General features: G+C 43.9%; 1 protein-coding gene across 2 annotated transcripts in view; it reads right to left on the bottom strand.

Moving 5' to 3' along the window:
* Positions 1 to 18,039, bottom strand: part of adamts3 (ADAM metallopeptidase with thrombospondin type 1 motif, 3) — a 151,012-nt gene extending 132,973 nt beyond the window's left edge. For both annotated transcript variants that reach the window (XM_065026949.1, XM_065026950.1), the window contains exons 1-4: positions 17,888 to 18,039; positions 7,429 to 7,667; positions 5,340 to 5,423; positions 4,026 to 4,182 (exon numbers count right to left, since the gene is read on the bottom strand). In XM_065026949.1, coding sequence (XP_064883021.1) covers positions 4,026 to 4,182; positions 5,340 to 5,423; positions 7,429 to 7,667; positions 17,888 to 18,038 — 631 coding nt within the window. In that variant the 5' untranslated portion in view covers position 18,039. The remainder of the gene's footprint in view (positions 1 to 4,025; positions 4,183 to 5,339; positions 5,424 to 7,428; positions 7,668 to 17,887) is intronic.
* Between the last annotated feature and the right edge of the window lie 2,664 nt (positions 18,040 to 20,703).

Below are 20,703 nucleotides of genomic sequence, written 5' to 3'. Positions count from 1 at the left end.
GAGAACATTCTGCTGCCTGCAACATCCTCCAGCATAACTGGTTTGGCGGTGGGTCAGTCATGGTGCGGGGTGGCATTTCTTTGGGGGGCAGCACAGCCCTCCATGTGCTCGCCAGAGGTAGCCTGACTGCCATTAGGTACTGAGATGAGATCCTCAGACCCCTTGTGAGACCGTATGCTGTTGTGGTTGGCCCTGGGTTCCGCCTAATGCAAGACAATGCTAGACCTCATGTGGCTGGAGTGTGTCAGCAGTTCCTGCAAGAGGAAGGCATTGATGCTATGGACTGGCCTGCCCATTCCCCAGACCTGAATCCAATTGAGCACATCTGGGACATCATGTCTCGCTCCATCCACCAACAGTTGCACCACAGACTGTCCAGGAGTTGGCGGATGCTTTAGTCCAGGTCTGGGAGGAGATCCCTCAGGAGACCATCCGCCACCTCACCAGGAGCATGACCAGGCGTTGTAGGGAGGTCATACAGGCACGTGGAGGCCACACACACTAATGAGCCTAATTTTTGACTTGTTTTTAGGACATTACATCAAAGTTGGATCAGCCTGTAGTGTAGTTTACTACTTTCATTTTGAGTGTGACTCCACATCCAGACCTCCATGGGTTGATAAATTTGATTTCCATTGATAATTGTGTGATTTTGTTGTCAGCACATTCAAAGCACATGTAAAGAAAAAAGTATTTAACAAGAATATTTCATTCATTCAGATCTAGGATGTGTTATTTGAATGTTTTGATCAGTGTAGTTATGTTTATGGTAAACCAGAGCCAAGATATCCTGTGGCGTGCCAAAGGGTTCGATAATTGGACCTTTGTTATTTGTAATCTATATCAATGACCTCACTGCTGGGTCTTCTACCGTACTTCCCCTTCTCTCTTTGCTGATGATACCAATTAATCAAGAATCTTGACTCACTAATTAATGTAGCCAACTCAGGCATAGCCACAGTTTCTGAATGGTTCCAGATAAACAATTTATCTTCAAATGTAAAAAAAAAAAATCGAACTTAAAAAATCCCAAAATAAAGAAAGAGGCAGAATCTCAATAACTGGGAATGAAATGGAACTAGTCACATCCACTAGATTCCTCAGAGTTCTAATTGATGAAAAGATATCCTAGAAAGATCACATTGAATTTGTCTGTAGCAAAGTGATGAAATCTGTTGGTATCATCAGAAAAATTAGTGGTTTGGTTCATCAGGCTTCCTAACTCTATACTAGAGCTTCATTTACCCATATCGCATTTACTGTAATATTGTCTGGGTGGGCCAGTACATATACCTCCTACCTACACAAATTACTCATCATACAATATACAATTGCAAGACTAGCCACCTCGAATTACCCGGCTCCATCTGCAAGTTTGTTTAAGAAACTAATTATATTGTCTATTTATGACATTAATGCACTCCAATTATGCCCTTTCATCTACACATACTCATACCTCCCAGACAGTTTACCTAAACCCTTCAATGGATGCTTCCAGGTTCATTCTGAAATACATCTACACAACAAAAGACACTGCGATAACCTTCACCCTCCATACTGCTGCACCTCACATAGAGAAATGACTATTAGATATAGAGCTACCATACTCTGAAATTATTATCTTCACATTACCAAACATCATTATCCCTCAATAACTTCAAGCAAAGACTGGGGGTTCAGCCTGACTACTCAGTAATCTCCCCCATATAACTCTCACACACTCACATCCACACGCACATGTAAACAAAACATATACAGTTGATTATTTTTTTGATTGCTGGTGAATTCATTTACACATTTATAATTAGCAGTTTTTGGTATTTCTATTTATTATGGATCCCCATTAGTTCCTGCCAAGGCAGCAGCTACTCTTCCTGGGGTTTATTATGGATCCCTATTAGTTCCCGTCAAGGCAGCAGCTACTCTTCCTGGGGTTTATTATAGATCCCCATTAGTTCCCGCCAAGGCAGCAGCTACTCTTCCTGGGGTTTATTATGGATCCCCATTAGTTTCTGCCAAGGCAGCAGCTACTCTTCCTGGGGGTTTATTATGGATCCCCATTAGTTCCTGTCAAGGCAGCAGCTACTCTTCCTGGGGTTTATTATGGATCCCCATTAGTTTCTGCCAAGGCAGCAGCTACTCTTCCTGGGGTTTATTATGGATCCCCATTAGTACCTGCCAAGGCAGCAGCTACTCTTCCTGGGGTTTATTATGGATCCCCATTAGTTCCTGCCAAGGCAGCAGCTACTCTTCCTGGGGTTTATTATGGATCCCCATTAGTTCCTGCCAAGGCAGCAGCTACTCTTCCTGGGGTTTATTATGGATCCCCATTAGTTTCTGCCAAGGCAGCAGCTACTCTTCCTGGGGTTTATTATGGATCCCCATTAGTACCTGCCAAGGCAGCAGCTACTCTTCCTGGGGTTTATTATGGATCCCCATTAGTTCCTGCCAAGGCAGCAGCTACTCTTCCTGGGGTTTATTATAGATCCCCAATAGTAATGTTTTAAAATCATATTACTCCTGTGCTAGCCTCCCTACACTGGCTTCCTGTCAAGGCAAGGGCTGATTTCAAGGTTTTACTGCTAACCTACAAAGCATTACCTGAGCTTGCTCCTACCTATGATTGAGTGTAGTCTGACCCAGGGGTGTGAAGGTGAATGGAAAGGCACTGGAGCGACGAACCACCCTTGCTGTCTCTACCTGGCCGGTTCCCCTCTCCACTGGGACTCTCTGCCTCAAACCCTATTACAGGGGCTGAGTCACTGGCTTACTGGTGCTCTTCCATGCCGTCCCTAGGAGGGGTGGGTCACTTGAGTGGGTTGAGTCACTGACGTGATCTTCCTGTCCAGGTTGGCGACCCCTCGGGTTCGTTCCGTGGGGGAGATATTTGTGGGCTATACTCGGGCCTTGTCTCAGGGTAGTAAGTTGGTGGTTGAAAATATCCTTCTGCTGTGTGAGGGCTGTGCTTTGGCAAAGTGGGTGGGGTTATATACTGCCTGTTTGGCCCTGCATGGGGGTATCATCAGAGGGGGCCACAGTGTCCCCAAACCCCTCCTGTCTCAGCCTCCAGTATTTATGCTGCAGTAGATTATGTGTTGGGTGGCTAGGGTCAGTCTGTTATATCCAGAGTATTTCTCCTGTCTTATCCGGTGTCCTGTGTGAATTTAAGTATGCTAATTTTCACTTTTTCTCTCAGAGGACTTGAGCCCTAGGACCATGCCTCAGGACTACCTGGCCTGATGACTCCATGACTCCTTGGTGTCCCCAGTCCACCTGGTCATGCTACTGCGCCAATTTCAACTGTTCTGCCTGTGGCTATGGAACCTGTTCACCGGACGTGCTAACTTGTCCCGGACCTGCTGTTTTGGACTCTCTCTACCACACCTGCTGTCTCTAACTCTGAATGATCGGCTATGAAAAGCCAGCTGACATTTACTCCTGAGGGGCTGACCTGTTGCACCCTCTACAACCACTGTGATTATTATAATCTGACCCTGCTGGTCATCTATGAACGTTTGAACATCTTGGTCATGTACTGTTATAATCTTTGGTGCAAACAAATAAATACAAAATAAATGGATAACTTAGTATGAAAAATGAGAGCCTGAAACTATAAATGTTGGTGGAAGATACAACAGACTGTTCTTCAGAGCACCTCTGGTATAACAAATGAATCCAGCATGTCTAAAATCAAATACAACTGTGATCACCAGGTTGACTAGCTAACACCTCTGTTGGGCACATTCAACAACTACCAAATAGAGTTTTTTAACATCAAATAGTGCAACTGGCTGCTTCAACAAATAGTACTAAGAGTAACATTAGGAGGGCTTCTTCAAACACTACATTATGTGACCTAACGTTTTCAGAACACTGCAGGCCCAGTAGGGAGCTGGAATGAAGTCAGTGAGACTGACAGTAGGAGGAAGCAGTACACATGGGGTAATCCTGGACCAACCCTACATTCCAGGGGGTTAGAGGTACGGGTTAGGGTCAGAGTTAGGGATCAGGGGTCGTGGTCTTACCCTGCATGCCTGTGGGTCCAAAGCCCTGTCTGGTCAGGAAGATGGCGTGATCATGGTGCTCAGAATGGTCATGGTCTGCCTTCTGTTGAACGAACGCCCAGCGACACACGTTCTCCAGACTCCTGGACGGGTTCCCTCGTTCTATCAGGCTGATGGACTGACAGGACAGACAAACTGTTAGAACCTGATAGCATGGTGTTAGCAACACCAAGGTCATGGGTTCAATTCCCTCAAGAATCACAAACACATGCTGTAACCAGTAGTGGTGCATGGGTAAAATCACTGGGGAAGCCAAGACCCCCCTAAAAAGACGTGTTACAACATGTGTGTTGTGATAGTGTTTTCTCTATAACCTGTTCATTTATATGCCTTGACACCGTGATATATAGGCCTAAAGGCAGAGACAATAAATGGCAGAATAAATTAAACCACACCTTTGGTTCATCACAAAACTGGATAGCAACATCTGTCCATTGAAGTCCACAAAGCATATTGACTCACCCAGAAATACCGCTCCCCTCTCTTTCATGACTCTGTCATACAGTACACACTTCTAGGTTTTGTTGTCCTAGGCTACCTGACTCGCTAGGCTAACTTCCTTGGGACTACGGTGCCCCAGGCCAGCTAGTTAACATTAGCCTATTACATCAAGCAACATTTTGAACTTCCATCCTCTCAGACCAGGGGCACAATGCATGAATTTATGGTTGGATCAGAATTGTCATTAAAATCATTGGCGAGTACGGATAATTAAGTAAAACCACAAATCCCTATCTCCATCTATGGGTAATTTAGGAAAGGGACAATTTTTGGGGTATTTTTTTGGTAAATTACATTTGGCTTGTGATTGGAGTGAAGCCAAACCAAACGGGCTTCCCTTGACACATTTGTTTTGATAAATTAAGCTCACTCAGTTTAGCTCAATGCTGATTGACTAATATTAATATTTTGTCAAGGAAGGCCAAATGCTCGCTGGTTTCTCTTGTATGCAATGCCACGGGCAGCAACAATGTCATACTCTTTTTGACCAGATAGCATCAGATAGATGGCCGACACATACTGAGACAGAGGGGCGCTGTTTCGCTAGCTCGGATGCTTTCTCCAGTAAGATACATTCAGCCTTTTCCGAATTGAAGGACCACTATGAAACACATTTTTTTTGTGGAAGCCTGGCTTCCCTTGGCATCCATGAATACACACCACTGGCTGTAACTGTATGTACTCACTGTACTGGATATAATAATTGTGGATAGAATATTCTTCTAAGTGGTATCCTATTTAGAGCTTTATCGAAGCGGTATCTTTAAAGCCTACCTTAGCATAGCCCAGCATGATCATCCTCACCAACACCACATTAATGTGGACTCCTAGAGACTCATCGTGGTAGATCTCATTCACCTGAAACAAACAGCAAGACAGGATTGAAAACAGATGGTAAGACAGAATCGAAAACAGATGGCAAGACAGGACTCAAACACTCAGCAAGACAGGGCTGAAACACTCAGCAAGACAGGACTCAAACACTCAGCAAGACAGGACTCAAACACTCAGCAAGACAGGACTCAAACACTCAGCAAGACAGGGCTGAAACACTCAGCAAGACAGGACTCAAACACTCAGCAAGACAGGGCTGAAACACTCAGCAAGACAGGACTGAAATACTCAGCAAGACAGGACTGAAACACTCAGCAAGACAGGACTGAAACACTCAGCAAGACAGGACTGAAACACTCAGCAAGACAGGGCTGAAACACTCAGCAAGACAGGACTCAAACACTCAGCAAGACAGGGCTGAAACAATCAGCAAGACAGGACTCAAACACTCAGCAAGACAGGACTCAAACACTCAGCAAGACAGGGCTGAAACACTCAGCAAGACAGGACTCAAACACTCAGCAAGACAGGGCTGAAACACTCAGCAAGACAGGACTGAAATACTCAGCAAGACAGGACTGAAACACTCAGCAAGACAGGACTGAAACAGGCAGTCAGACAGTAAGACAGTATTGAAACAGACAGGAAGACAGACAGTTAGACAGCGAGTCCATGCGTGAGGAGGAGACAATGAATTGAATACAAAGTCTCTCTCCTTCACATCTTCTTTATTTTAATTTCACCTTTATTTAACCAGGTAGGCCAGTTGAGAACACCTTTATTTAACCAGGTAGGCCAGTTGAGAACAAGTTCTCATTTACAACTGCGACCTTGCCAAGATAAAGCAAAGCAGTGCGACACAAACAACAACACAGAGTTACACATGGAGTAAACAAACATACAGTCAATGATACAGTAGAAAAAGTCGATATACAGTGTGTGCAAAAGAGGTAAGATAAGGGAGGTATGGCAATAAATAGGCCATGGTGGCTAAGTAATTACTACATACCAATTAAACACTGATGATGAGTGATAGATGTGCAGAAGATTAATGTGCAAGTAGAGAAATTGGGGTGCAAAGGAGCAAGAAATATAAATAAAGTATGGGGATGAGGTAGTTGGGTGGGATATTTAGAGATGGGCTATGTACAGGTGCAGTGATCTGTGAGCTGCTCTGACAGCTGGTGCTTAAGGTTAGTGAGGGAGATATGAGTCTCCAGCTTCAGTGATTTTTGCAGTTCGTTCCAGTCATTGGCAGCAGAGAACTGGAAGGCAAGGCGTCCAAAGGAGGAATCGGCTCTGGGGGATGACCAGTGAGATATACCTGCTGGAGCGTGTGCTACGAGTGGGTGCTAATGTGGTGACCGGTGAGCTGAGATAAGGCGGAGATTTACCTAGCAAAGACTTGTAGATGACCTGGAGCCAGTGGGCTTGGCGACGAGTATGAAGCGAGGGCCAGCCAACGAGATCATACAGGTCGCAGTGGTGGGTAGTATATGGGGCTTTGGTGACAAAACAGATGGCACTGTGATAGACTGCATCCAATTTGCTGAGTAGAGTGTTGGAGGCTATTTTGTAAATGACATCGCCGAAGTCGAGGATCGGTAGGATGGTCAGTTTTACGAGGGTATGTTTGGCAGCATGAGTGAAGGAGGCTTTGTTGCGAAATAGGAAGCCGATTCTAGATTTAATTTTGGATTGGAGATGTTTAATGTGGGTCTAAAGTTATTTTTTTTCATTTCACTTCATCAATTTGGACTATTTTGTGTATGTCCATTACATTAAATCCAAATAAAAATCAATTTAAACAACAGGTTGTAATGTATGAAAATAGGAAAAACGCCAAGGGGGTGAATACTTTTGCAAGGCACTGTACACAGAGCTAAATGTATCAGGAGGAGAAAGAGAAGTGACTAACAATGAGGGTTAGAGTTCGATAAGAGAAGCGACTAACAATGAGGGTTAGAGTTAGGTAAGAGAAGCGACTAACAATGAGGGTTAGAGTTCGATAAGAGAAAAAGTGACTTACAATGTTCATGAGGGTCAGCAGGTAGTTCTGCACATGCTCCTTGCCATGGAAACGCACCACGGAATAGTCGACACCCAGGAGAACTTCAATGTTGTAGTCGTCATCTCCGGCGTGGCGGCGCTTCCTCACCGCCTGGTTCACCTGCTGGGACACCTGGTCTAGAACCCCCGGAACACCTGGCAGGGACACCTGGTCTGGAATCCCCGGAACACCTGGTAGGGACAGCTCTATTTCTGGTTCTGGAGAGGAAGGATGAACAGACAGTTAGCTGTAAACCTTTCACTGACAGCTAACTTTTTAGTTAAATTAAGTTTGTATTTGGGTGGTTTGCTAGCTGACTGCTAACTTTTCATTTGGGTGGTTAGCTAGCCAACAGCTATGTCTTAACTTTAGATTTGAGATAGCCGAGTTTGTGTGTAGAGGTGTTCTTGGAGACCCCTCCGGCTAGAATGCTTGTTTGTTCTAGATTATAACTAAATTTTCCAGAAACCTAAATTACGTGACAAATCAGTCAGCAATCAACATCCCTTCTGAGCACAGTCTAGGTTGCATTCCAGGTTGATTTTGGAATGCGATAACAGAAAAAGTGTAAGGGTTTTCCTCCTCTTCGTCTGAAGAGGAGGTGTAGCAAGGATCGGACCAAGATGCGGCGTCGTAAGTGTCCATGGTTGTTTATTTAAAAACATGAACTGAACACTCAATGAATACAAAACAATAAACGTGAACAAAACCGAAACAGTACCGTGTGGTGAACAAACACAGACACGGAAACAATCACCCACAAACACACAGTGAAACCCAGGCTACCTAAGTATGATTCTCAATCAGAGACAACTAATGACACCTGCCTCTGATTGAGAACCATACTAGGCCGAAACATAGAAATTCCCAAAACCAAGAAAAACAAACATAGACAACCCACCCAACTCACGCCCTGACCATACTAAATAAATACAAAACAAAGGAAATTAAGGTCAGAACGTGACAAAAAGAAGATACATCAATTCCATCTTACGTCTTCAGAACATGTAAAAATGTGAATCATTGGTTATAAATCTCATTTTTATATTGAAATAAAAAGTGTTTAGGTTGTTAGCCAGAAAGTTAGCAATGTAAGGTAGGCTACATTGTTATATAACGTTATAACTAGCTATCTAATGTTAGCTAACGGCCTTCCCTTGAATTTCCGTGCCTGATAAAAGATTGGATTTCAATCTGACGAGAGCTAGCAAGCTAAGTTGGTAGCTACATTAGCTAGCTATCACACTTGTGGAAAAAAAGTTAAACAATATATTTTCATTTTCAAAGCGTTGCATTCACGGAAAATAGCTTGGCTTGGCTTACTTGGCCCTTTTGCCCTTTCCTTTGCCCTTTTGACTCCAATACTTGGTATGGCCCCTTGCATTCTCAAAAACAAGCTGGTAGTTAGTCCTTCGCGAGCTAGCTACCTAGTTAGACTAGCTAGATCTCTAGCAAGATATGTTTTTCAAACTTGTTGGCATTGGGCAATCGGCAGGATCCAGGTATAGACCACAAAGAGTACTGTCATGCAACATACAGACAATATGTTGTTTGGCAGTATTGAGCCCTGGGACGAGGGAAAGGAGTGGTGTACCCAAGCTGATGTGTCAATATGTTGTTTGGCAGTATTGAGCACTTGGATGAGGGAACACAGTGGTAATCCCTAGCTGTTGTGACAATATAATGATGGGAGTATTGAGCCCTGGGACGAGGAAACAGAGTGGTGTTCCCTAGCTGTTGTGTAAATATGTTGTTGGCAGTAAGGAGCACTGAGACGAGGAAACAGAGTGGTGATCCCTAGCTGTTGTGTAAATATGTTGTTGGCAGTAAGGAGCACTGAGACGAGGAAACAGAGTGGGGATCACTAGCTGTTGTGTAAATATGTTGTTGGCAGTAAGGAGCACTGAGACGAGGAAACAGAGTGGGGATCGATAGCTGTTGTGTAAATATGATGTTTGGTAGTATTCCATCTACATGGAATAGTAGGCTGGCTAACGAATCACTAACCAACACCCATCAAAATGGAAGTGTAAACTGACGAACCACTCACTAACCCACACCCATCAACATGGAAGTGTAAACTGACTAACCACTCACTAACCCACACCCATCAACATGGAAGTGTAAACTGACTAACCACTCACTAACCCACACCCATCAACATGGAATAGTATCAATGATGTCACTCTCACTGCTGGTGTTTCTCTGATCCACCTCTACGCAGACGACACCATTCTGTATACCTCTGTCCCTTTGTTGGACACTGTTAACTAACCTCCAGATGAGCTTCAATGCCATACAACTCTCCTTCCGTGGCCTCCAACTGCTCTTAAATGCAGGTAAAACTAAATGCATGCTCTTCAACTGATCGCTGCCCGCACCTATCCGCCCGTCTAGCATCACTACTCTGGACAGTTCTGACTTATGTGGACAACTACAAATACCTAGGTGTCTGGTTAGACTGTAAACTCTCCTTCCAGACTCACATTAAGCATCTCCAATCCAAAATTAAATCTAGAATCAGCTTCCTATTTCACAACAAAGCCTCCTTCACTCATGCTGCCAAACATTCCCTTGTAAAACGGACTATCCTACCGATCCTCGACTTCGGCGATGTCATTTACAAAATAGCCTCCAACACTCTACTCAGCAAATTGGATGCAGTCTATCACAGTGCCATCTGTTTTGTCACCAAAGCCCCATATACTACCCACCACTGCGAGCTGTATGATCTCGTTGGCTGGCCCTCGCTTCATACTCGTCACCAAACCCACTGGCTCCAGGTCATCCACAAGTCTCTGCTAGGTAAAGCCCCGCCTTATCTCAGCTCACTGGTCAACATAGCAGCACCCACCCATAGCACGCGCTCCAGCAGGAATATCTCACTGGTCACCCCCAAAGCCAATTCTTTCTTTGGCCACCTCTCCTTCCAGTTCTCTGCTACCAATGACTGGAACGAACTGAAAAAATCTCTGAAGCTGGAGACTCTTACCTCTCTCACTAGCTTTAAGCACCAGCTGTCAGAGCAGCTGACAGATCACTGCACCTGTACACAGCTCATCTGTAAATAGGCCATCCAATCTACCTCATCCCCATACTGTATTTATTTATTTATCTTGCTCCGTTGCACCCCAGTATCTCAACTTGCACATTCAGCTTCTGCACAGCCTACCATTCCAGTGTTTAATTGCTATATTGCAATTACTTTGCCACCATGGCCTATTTATTGCCTTACCTCTCTTATCCTACCTCATTTGCACATGCTGTATATAGATTCTTCTACTGTATTATTGATTGTATGTTTGTTTATTCCATGTGTAACTCTGCTGTTTTATGTGTCGAACTGCTTTGCTTTATCTTGGCCAGGTCACAGATGCAAATGAGAACTTGTTCTCAACTAGCCTACCTGGTTAAATAAAGGTGAAATAAAATCAAATGGAAAAGTAGACTGGCTAACCACTCACACCCACCAGATGGAATAATAGGCCGTCAAAACACTGACACCCATCTACATGGAACGGTAGTCTAGCAACCCACTCACACCTACCTACATGGAAAAGTAGGCTGGCTAACCACTCACAACCATCAACATGGAATTGTAGGATACCTAATCACTGTCGTGTCTTTGGCTATGCCGGATTAAGTGATATGACATGCTATTCTATAAAATATTTTCTCTGTAAATAATATTACCTGATTAAGCGAATGTAATTAACTAGAAAGTCGGGGCACCACGAAATAATGTTTATAGAGCTGTTATCTTCCGAATAAACTCTTAAAGACCTAGTAATATTTTACCTCAATAGCAGTCAATATTTAATTGTCACCTTATTTAGACTCATTTGAAAGTTGTAAATCCTTGGTTATCTTCACGAACCCTGGCTAACAAGTTGAATCAGCAATACAAAATTTGGTTTAATTATTTATTGACTAAATAAATCACACAGAATTACATCTACACAGAATGGATTACACATTGATTACAAATTATGTCATAAAGGAAAACGTCCCTGGCGGACGGAACAGATATGACGGCTGGTTACACAAAGAAAGGGGGTTGGGTTTTGAATGAAAGAGCAGGAAGACCGAGGAACAAAAAAGATTGTGTCTATCGGGCCGTAGGCAGCTACTCTATTGTAAATACAAAATTTTATGCATTCTAAATAACCGCCCATTTGGAAAAGGAAAATGCAATAAATATTTACTCTGAGCTGCGCTTTGATCAGTTGGTCGTAGATGGAAGGCCGGGTGGCCTTTAAAGAATGTCTGGTGGTAGAACGGACACTTGGTAGTAATGTCGTCGTGTGGTAGAACAGACACTCTGTCCGTCCTCTCCTAGCCCACGTCTAAAGTGGCTGCGCTAACGCAACGGCTAGGAGGTATCACTTTTTAGTGAATAAGAGTTCAAAGTTCATACCAAGTTGCCATACTTTTAGCTCATGCTATATTCTGTCTGGTAGTCGAAATTCATCTTTTTGGCGTGTGGATCGTCATCTTCACGTTGAAATTCGATGCTAATTTCTTTAGGTTCTTGTCGTTCACCCAGAGCTCACGCTGATGTTGGCTTAGTTCTGTAGGTGACCTTGTCCTTTTTAACGTGGGGAGCGCAAATCCTCACGTCCTTGGAACAGGGTGTTACATTTTCATAAAGAGGCTTATATAGGGTTGGGAGAGAGGGCCGTGTTTCATAGTTTACAACCAGTGTCTGTTCATATGGGCGGGGCCACTATAAGATGAGCATAGTTCACTCATGAAAACCAATCTCATTTAGAAGTAGCTACTAATAATTGGATACCATGTAAAAGGGGGTAAACATTTTTTTTTTTTAAGTACAAGCGCATATTAATGGCTGGATTACCGAAATATGGTTCCGTTTCCCACCTTTTGATGTTCCCAGAATCTCTATGTTAACAAAGGGCTTTTCAAGAGTCAACTCTATAGAGTAGAGAGAGAGAAACAGGGGGTGGAGGGGGGGGGTATTTATGTATTTATCATAAACCTACCCCAACATCATGAAACCACTAACACCAATCTACATGGAATAGTAGGATACCTAACCACTCACACCAATCTACAGGGAATAGTAGGATACCTAACCACTCACACCAATCTACATAGAATAGTAGTCTGGCTAACCACTCACATCCATGGAATAGTAGGCTGGTTAACCACTCACACCAATCTACATGGAATAGTAGGCTGGCTAACCACTCACATCCATCTACATAGAGTAGTAGGCTGGCTAACCACTCACATCCATCTACATGGAGTAGTAGGCTGGCTAACCACTCACATCCATCTACATAGAGTAGTAGGCTGGCTAACCACTCACATCCATCTACATGGAATAGTAGGCTGGTTAACCACTCACACCCACCTACATGGAATAGTAGGCTGGTTAACCACTCACATCCATCTACATGGAACAGTAGGCTGGCTAACCACTCACATCCATCTACATGGAATAGTAGGCTGGCTAACCACTCACATCCATCTACATGGAATAGTAGGCTGGTTAACCAAATGCATGCTTTTCAACCGATCGCTGCCTGCACCCGCATGCCCGACTAGCATCACCACCCTGGATGGTTCCGACCTTGAATATGTGGACATCTATAAGTACCTAGGTGTCTGGCTAGACTGTAAACTCTCCTTCCAGACTCATATCAAACATCTCCAATCGAAAATCAAATCAAGAGTCGGCTTTCTATTCCGCAACAAAGCATCCTTCACTCACGCCGCCAAACTTACCCTAGTAAAACTGACTATCCTACCGATCCTCGACTTCGGCAATGTCATCTACAAAATTGCTTCCAACACTCTACTCAGCAAACTGGATGCAGTTTATCACAGTGCCATCCGCTTTGTCACTAAAGCACCTTATACCACCCACCACTGCGACTTGTATGCTCTAGTCGGCTGGCCCTCGCTACATATTCGTCGCCAGACCCACTGGCTCCAGGTCATCTACAAGTCCATGCTAGGTAAAGCTCCGCCTTATCTCAGTTCACTGGTCACGATGGCAACACCCATCCGTAGCACGCGCTCCAGCAGGTGTATCTCACTGATCATCCCTAAAGCCAACACCTCATTTGGCCGCCTTTCCTTCCAGTTCTCTGCTGCCTGTGACTGGAACGAATTGCAAAAATCACTGAAGTTGGAGACTTATCTCCCTCACCAACTTCAAACATCTGCTATCTGAGCAGCTAACCGATCGCTGCAGCTGTACATAGTCTATTGGTAAATAGCCCACCCATTTTCACCTACCTCATCCCCATACTGTTTTTATTTATTTACTTTTCTGCTCTTTTGTACACTGCTGCTACTCTCTGTTTAGTATCTATGCATAGTCACTTCACCCTCACCTACTTGTACAAATGACCTCAACTAACCTGTACCCCCGCACACTCAGTACCGGTGCCCCCTGTATATAGCCTCATTATTCTTATTCTTATTGTGTTACTTTATATTATTACTTTTTATTTTAGTCTTTTTTACTTTTTATTTTTTGAACTGCACTGTTGATTAAGGGCTTGTAAGTAAGCATTTCACGGTAAAGTCTACGCAAAGTCGACGCATGTGACAAATAAAGTTTGATTTGATTAGTAATCTGACTAAACACTCACTAACCACTCATCCATCTACATGGAATAGTAGGCTGGCTAACCACTCACCCCAATCTACATGGAATAGTAGGCTGGCTAACCACTCACAACCACCTACATGACAGACTTCTACCATACCTCTAACAGACTCATTATAACATCAGCAGATGACAGGTGAGTGATGCAGACTACTCTGCTTCATTAACTATTCATCTGTAGTTTTACACAAACAAACACACACACACCTGATATGCCAGGATAGTGGGTTCAATTACCGGTTCAATTCTCGGCACCATCCACACGTAAAAAATGATGGGTGCAAGAATGTAAGTCACTTTGGTTAAAAGTGTCTGATAAATTATACAATATACTGTACATACACGCACTACCGTTCAAAAGTTTGGGGTCACTTAGAAATGTCCTTGTTTTTGAAAGAAAAGCACATTTTTTTTGTCCATTAAAATAACATATTGTAGCTGGAAACGGCAGATTTTTTATGGAATAACTACATAGATGTACAGAGGCCCATTATCAGCAACCATCACTCCTGTGTTCCAATGGAATATCTACATAGGCGTACAGAGGCCCATTATCAGCAACCATCACTCCTGTGTTCCAATGGAATATCTACATAGGTGTACAGAGGCCCATTATCAGCAACCATCACTCCTGTGTTCCAATGGAATATCTACATAGGCGTACAGAGGTCCATTATCAGCAACCATCACTCCTGTGTTCCAATGGAATATCTACATAGGTGTACAGAGGCCCATTATCAGCAACCATCACTCCTGTGTTCCAATGGAATATCTACATAGGTGTACAGAGGCCCATTATCAGCAACCATCACTCCTGTGTTCCAATGGAATATCTACATAGGAGTACAGAGGCCCATTATCAGCAACCATCACTCCTGTGTTCCAATGGAATATCTACATAGGTGTACAGAGGCCCATTATCAGCAACCATCACTCCTGTGTTCCAATGGAATATCTACATAGGTGTACAGAGGCCCATTATCAGCAACCATCACTCCTGTGTTCCAATGGAATATCTACATAGGAGTACAGAGGCCCATTATCAGCAACCATTACTCCTGTGTTCCAATGGAATATCTACATAGGAGTACAGAGGCCCATTATCAGCAACCATCACTCCTGTGTTCCAATGGAATATCTACATAGGAGTACAGAGGCCCATTATCAGCAACCATTACTCCTGTGTTCCAATGGAATAACTACATAGATGTACAGAGGCCCATTATCAGCAACCATTACTCCTGTGTTCCAATGGAATAACTACATAGATGTACAGAGGCCCATTATCAGCAACCATCACTCCTGTGTTCCAATGGAATATCTACATAGGAGTACAGAGGCCCATTATCAGCAACCATTACCATTAGTATCTGGAACATCAGCATTTCTGGGTTCGATTACAGGCTCAAAAAGGCCAAAAACAAATAACTACTTCTGAAACCCGTCAGTCTATTCTTGTTCTGAGAAATGAAGGCTATTCCATGCGAGAGAAAAAAGCCATCTCTGTCCAGTGTGTTATTTTCCCCATCTTAATATTTTATTTTTATTGGCCAGTCTGAAGTATGTTTTTTTCTTTGCAACTCTGCCTAGAAGGCCAGCATCCCGGAGTTGCCTTTTCGCTGTTGACATTGAGACTGGTGTTAAAAGTGTTAGACTGGTTTTGCGGGTACTATTTAATGAAGCTGCCAGTTGCGGACTTGTGAGGCGTCTGTTTCTCAAACTAGACAATAATGTACTTGTCCTCTTTCTCAGTTGTGCACCGGGGCCTCCCACTCCTCTTTTTATTCTGGATAGAACGAGTTTGCGCTGTTCTGTGAAGGGAGTAGTACACAACGTTGTACGAGATCTTCAGTTTCTTGGCAATTTCTCACATGGAATAGCCTTCATTTCTCAGAACAAGAATAGACTGACGAGTTTCAGATGAAAGTACTTTGTTTCTGGCCATTTTGAGCCTGTAATTGAACCCACAAATGCTGATGCTCCACATACTCAACTGGTCTAAAGAAGGCCAGTTGTATTGCTTCCTTAATCAGGAAAACAGTTTTCAGCTGTGCTAACATAATTGCAAAAGGGTTTTCTAATGATCAATTAGCCTTTTAAAATGATAAACTTGGATTAGCTAACACAACGTGCCATTGGAACACAGGAGTGATGGTTGCTGATAATGGGCCTCTGTACACCTATGTAGATATTCCATTGGAACACAGGAGTGATGGTTGCTGATAATGGGTCTCTGTACTCCTATGTAGATATTCCATTGGAACACAGGAGTGATGGCTGCTGATAATGGGCCTCTGTACTCCTATGTCGATATTCCATTGGAACACAGGAGTGATGGTTACTGATAATGGGCCTCTGTACGCCTATGTAGATATTCCATTGGAACACAGGAGTGATGGTTGCTGATAATGGGTCTCTGTACGCCTATGTAGATATTCCATTGGAACACAGGAGTGATGGTTGCTGATAATGGGCCTCTGTACTCCTATGTAGATATTCCATTGGAACACAGGAGTGATGGCTGCTGATAATGGGCCTCTGTACTCCTATGTAGATATTCCATTGGAACACAGGAGTGATGGTTGCTGATAATGGGCCTCTGTACTCCTATGTAGATATTCCATTGGAACACAGGAGTGATGGCTGCTGATAATGGGCCTCTGTACTCCTATGTAGATATTCCATTGGAACACAGGAGTGATGGTTGCTGATAATGGGCCTCTGTACACCTATGTAGATATTCCATTGGAACACAGGAGTGATGGTTGCTGATAATGGGCCTCTGTACGCCTATGTAGATATTCCATTGGAACACAGGAGTGATGGTTGCTGATAATGGGCCTCTGTACTCCTATGTAGATATTCCATTGGAACACAGGAGTGATGGTTGCTGATAATGGGCCTCTGTACTCCTATGTAGATATTCCATTGGAACACAGGACTGATGGTTGCTGATAATGGGCCTCTGTACTCCTATGTAGATATTCCATTGGAACACAGGAGTGATGGTTGCTGATAATGGGCCTCTGTACTCCTATGTAGATATTCCATTGGAACACAGGAGTGATGGTTGCTGATAATGGGCCTCTGTACTCCTATGTAGATATTCCATTGGAACACAGGAGTGATGGTTGCTGATAATGGGCCTCTGTACTCCTATGTAGATATTCCATTGGAACACAGGAGTGATTGGTTGCTGATAATGGGCCTCTGTACTCCTATGTAGATATTCCATTGGAACACAGGAGTGATGGTTGCTGATAATGGGCCTCTGTACTCCTATGTAGATATTCCATTGGAACACAGGAGTGATGGTTGCTGATAACGGGCCTCTGTACTCCTATGTAGATATTCCATTGGAACACAGGAGTGATGGTTGCTGATAATGGGCCTCTGTACTCCTATGTAGATATTCCATTGGAACACAGGAGTGATGGTTGCTGATAATGGGCCTCTGTTCACCTATGTAGATATTCCATTGGAACACAGGAGTGATGGTTGCTGATAATGGGCCTCTGTTCACCTATGTAGATATTCCATTGGAACACAGGAGTGATGGTTGCTGATAATGGGCCTCTGTTCACCTATGTAGATATTCATTTTTTTTATCAGCCGTTTCCAGCTACAATAGTAATTTACAACATTAACAATGTCTACACTGTATTTCTGATCAATTTGATGTTATTTTAATGGACAAAACATTTGCTTTTCTTTCAAAAACATGGAAATTGCTAAGTAAACCCAAACTTTTGAATGGTAGTATATATATCACACACAAGCATACACACAGCTTACCTTCCAGTTGGTAGTCCAGTGAGATGTCAGAGGGGGCCTGTAGAACAGCAGATCTCCTGTAGACAACATGGACTCTGCCCTGGTCCTCATGTTCCTGAGTCCCTCTCTCCAATGGCTCAATGAAGTACTCATCTGAGTCTGTCCGGATCATACCAGCCTGAAGAGAGAGCGGGAAAAGAGTCAGAGAGAATCTATATATGACCAAATGGGTGATTCTTCAGAAGTGATGCAAAATGGGAATGGAAATGAAAGGGATACCTAGTCTTTTGCACAACTGAATGCATTCAACTGAAAATGTTAACGCATTTAACACAACCCCTTTGAATCAGAGAGGTGATGGAGGCTGCCATTTAACACAACCCCTTTGAATCAGAGAGGTGTGGGAGGCTGCCATTTAACACAACCCCTTTGAATCAGAGAGGTGCGGGAGGCTGCCATTTAACACAACCCCTTTGAATCAGAGAGGTGCGGGAGGCTGCCATTTAACACAACCCCTTTGAATCAGAGAGGTGTGGGAGGCTGCCATTTAACACAACCCCTTTGAATCAGAGAGGTGTGGGAGGCTGCCATTTAACACAACCCCTTTGAATCAGAGAGGTGCGGGAGGCTGCCATTTAACACAACCCCTTTGAATCAGAGAGGTGTGGGAGGCTGCCATTTAACACAACCCCTTTGAATCAGAGAGGTGTGGGAGGCTGCCATTTAACACAACCCCTTTGAATCAGAGAGGTGCGGGAGGCTGCCATTTAACACAACCCCTTTGAATCAGAGAGGTGCGGGAGGCTGCCATTTAACACAACCCCTTTGAATCAGAGAGGTGCGGGAGGCTGCCATTTAACACAACCCCTTTGAATCAGAGAGGTGCGGGAGGCTGCCATTTAACACAACCCCTTTGAATCAGAGAGGTGCGGGAGGCTGCCATTTAACACAACCCCTTTGAATCAGAGAGGTGCGGGAGGCTGCCATTTAACACAACCCCTTTGAATCAGAGAGGTGCGGGAGGCTGCCATTTAACACAACCCCTTTGAATCAGAGAGGTGCGGGAGGCTGCCATTTAACACAACCCCTTTGAATCAGAGAGGTGCGGGAGGCTGCCATTTAACACAACCCCTTTGAATCAGAGAGGTGCGGGAGGCTGCCATTTAACACAACCCCTTTGAATCAGAGAGGTGCGGGGGAGGCTGCCATTTAACACAACCCCTTTGAATCAGAGAGGTGCGGGAGGCTGCCATTTAACACAACCCCTTTGAATCAGAGAGGTGCGGGAGGCTGCCATTTAACACAACCCCTTTGAATCAGAGAGGTGCGGGAGGCTGCCATTTAACACAACCCCTTTGAATCAGAGAGGTGCGGGAGGCTGCCATTTAACACAACCCCTTTGAATCAGAGAGGTGCGGGAGGCTGCCATTTAACACAACCCCTTTGAATCAGAGAGGTGCGGGAGGCTGCCATTTAACACAACCCCCTTTGAATCAGAGAGGTGCGGGAGGCTGCCATTTAACACAACCCCTTTGAATCAGAGAGGTGCGGGAGGCTGCCATTTAACACAACCCCTTTGAATCAGAGAGGTGCGGGAGGCTGCCATTTAACACAACCCCTTTGAATCAGAGAGGTGTGTGAGGCTGCCATTTAACACAACCCCTTTGAATCAGAGAGGTGTGTGAGGCTGCCATTTAACACAACCCCTTTGAATCAGAGAGGTGTGGGAGGCTGCCATTTAACACAACCCCTTTGAATCAGAGAGGTGTGGGAGGCTGCCATTTAACACAACCCCTTTGAATCAGAGAGGTGTGTGAGGCTGCCATTTAACACAACCCCTTTGAATCAGAGAGGTGTGTGAGGCTGCCTTAATCAATGTCAATGTCATCGGCGCCCGGGGAGCAGTTGTTGTTGTTGGGGGTTAACTGTATTGCTTAAGTGAAGAACGGCAGATTTTTCCACCTTGCCAGCTCAGGTATTTGAAGCAGCGACCTTTTACTGACCCAACGCTCTTGAAAGTGCTAGGCAACCACAATTGCAGTCCCACCTCAAAAAACAACCGTTTAAAAAAAGTTAAGTCTCCAAACTTTGGACATGTATTTACATCATGATTTGTTCTAATTCAATCCAAGGCAATAACAAGCACATTGTTAAATTATTATAGTACAAATTCATTGTTCATACACTGTCACGTCCTGACCATAGAGAGCCCTTATTTTCTATGGTAGAGTAAGTCAGGGCGTGACTGGGGGGTTTTCTAGTTATTATTTTCTATGTGGGGTTCTAGTTTAGTTTTTCTATGTTGGTGTTTGGTATGATTCCCAATTAGAGGCAGCTGGTAATCGTTGTAATCATATTTAAGTAGCATGTTACACCTCTTTGTTACAGTTCGTTGTTTGTTTCGTTCTTTCTTTGTTTTGTGCGTTTTCAAATAAATATTATGTGGAAACCATATCGCGCTGCAGTTTGGTCCAATAATTATTCCAGCGAACGTGACATACACCTACTTCTATTGCGAGGTGGCTGTCCCAAAACCTGACAGCATATACACACTCACTCACACACACACACTTCAATAGACACTCCCACACAAATTCACATACACTACATACGCACACACTTTTACACTCATCATCTGCTGCTGCTACTGAGTTCTTTATTTGACTTGTATTATTATCTATACTGATGACTAGTCACTTTACCCTGCCTTTATGTACATATATACCTCAAATACCTTATTATGATCTATTCTGACGCCTAGTCACTTTACCCTGCCTTCATATACAGTGGGGCAAAAAAGTATTTAGTCAGCCACCAATGGTGCAAGTTCTCCCACT

The sequence above is a fragment of the Oncorhynchus nerka genome, linkage group LG13 (genome assembly GCF_034236695.1).
Source record: "Oncorhynchus nerka isolate Pitt River linkage group LG13, Oner_Uvic_2.0, whole genome shotgun sequence".
NCBI classification, from domain to species: Eukaryota; Metazoa; Chordata; class Actinopteri; order Salmoniformes; family Salmonidae; genus Oncorhynchus; species Oncorhynchus nerka.
Note: the sequence above shows the minus strand (reverse complement) of the source record. Positions and strands in the feature narration are given on the sequence as shown.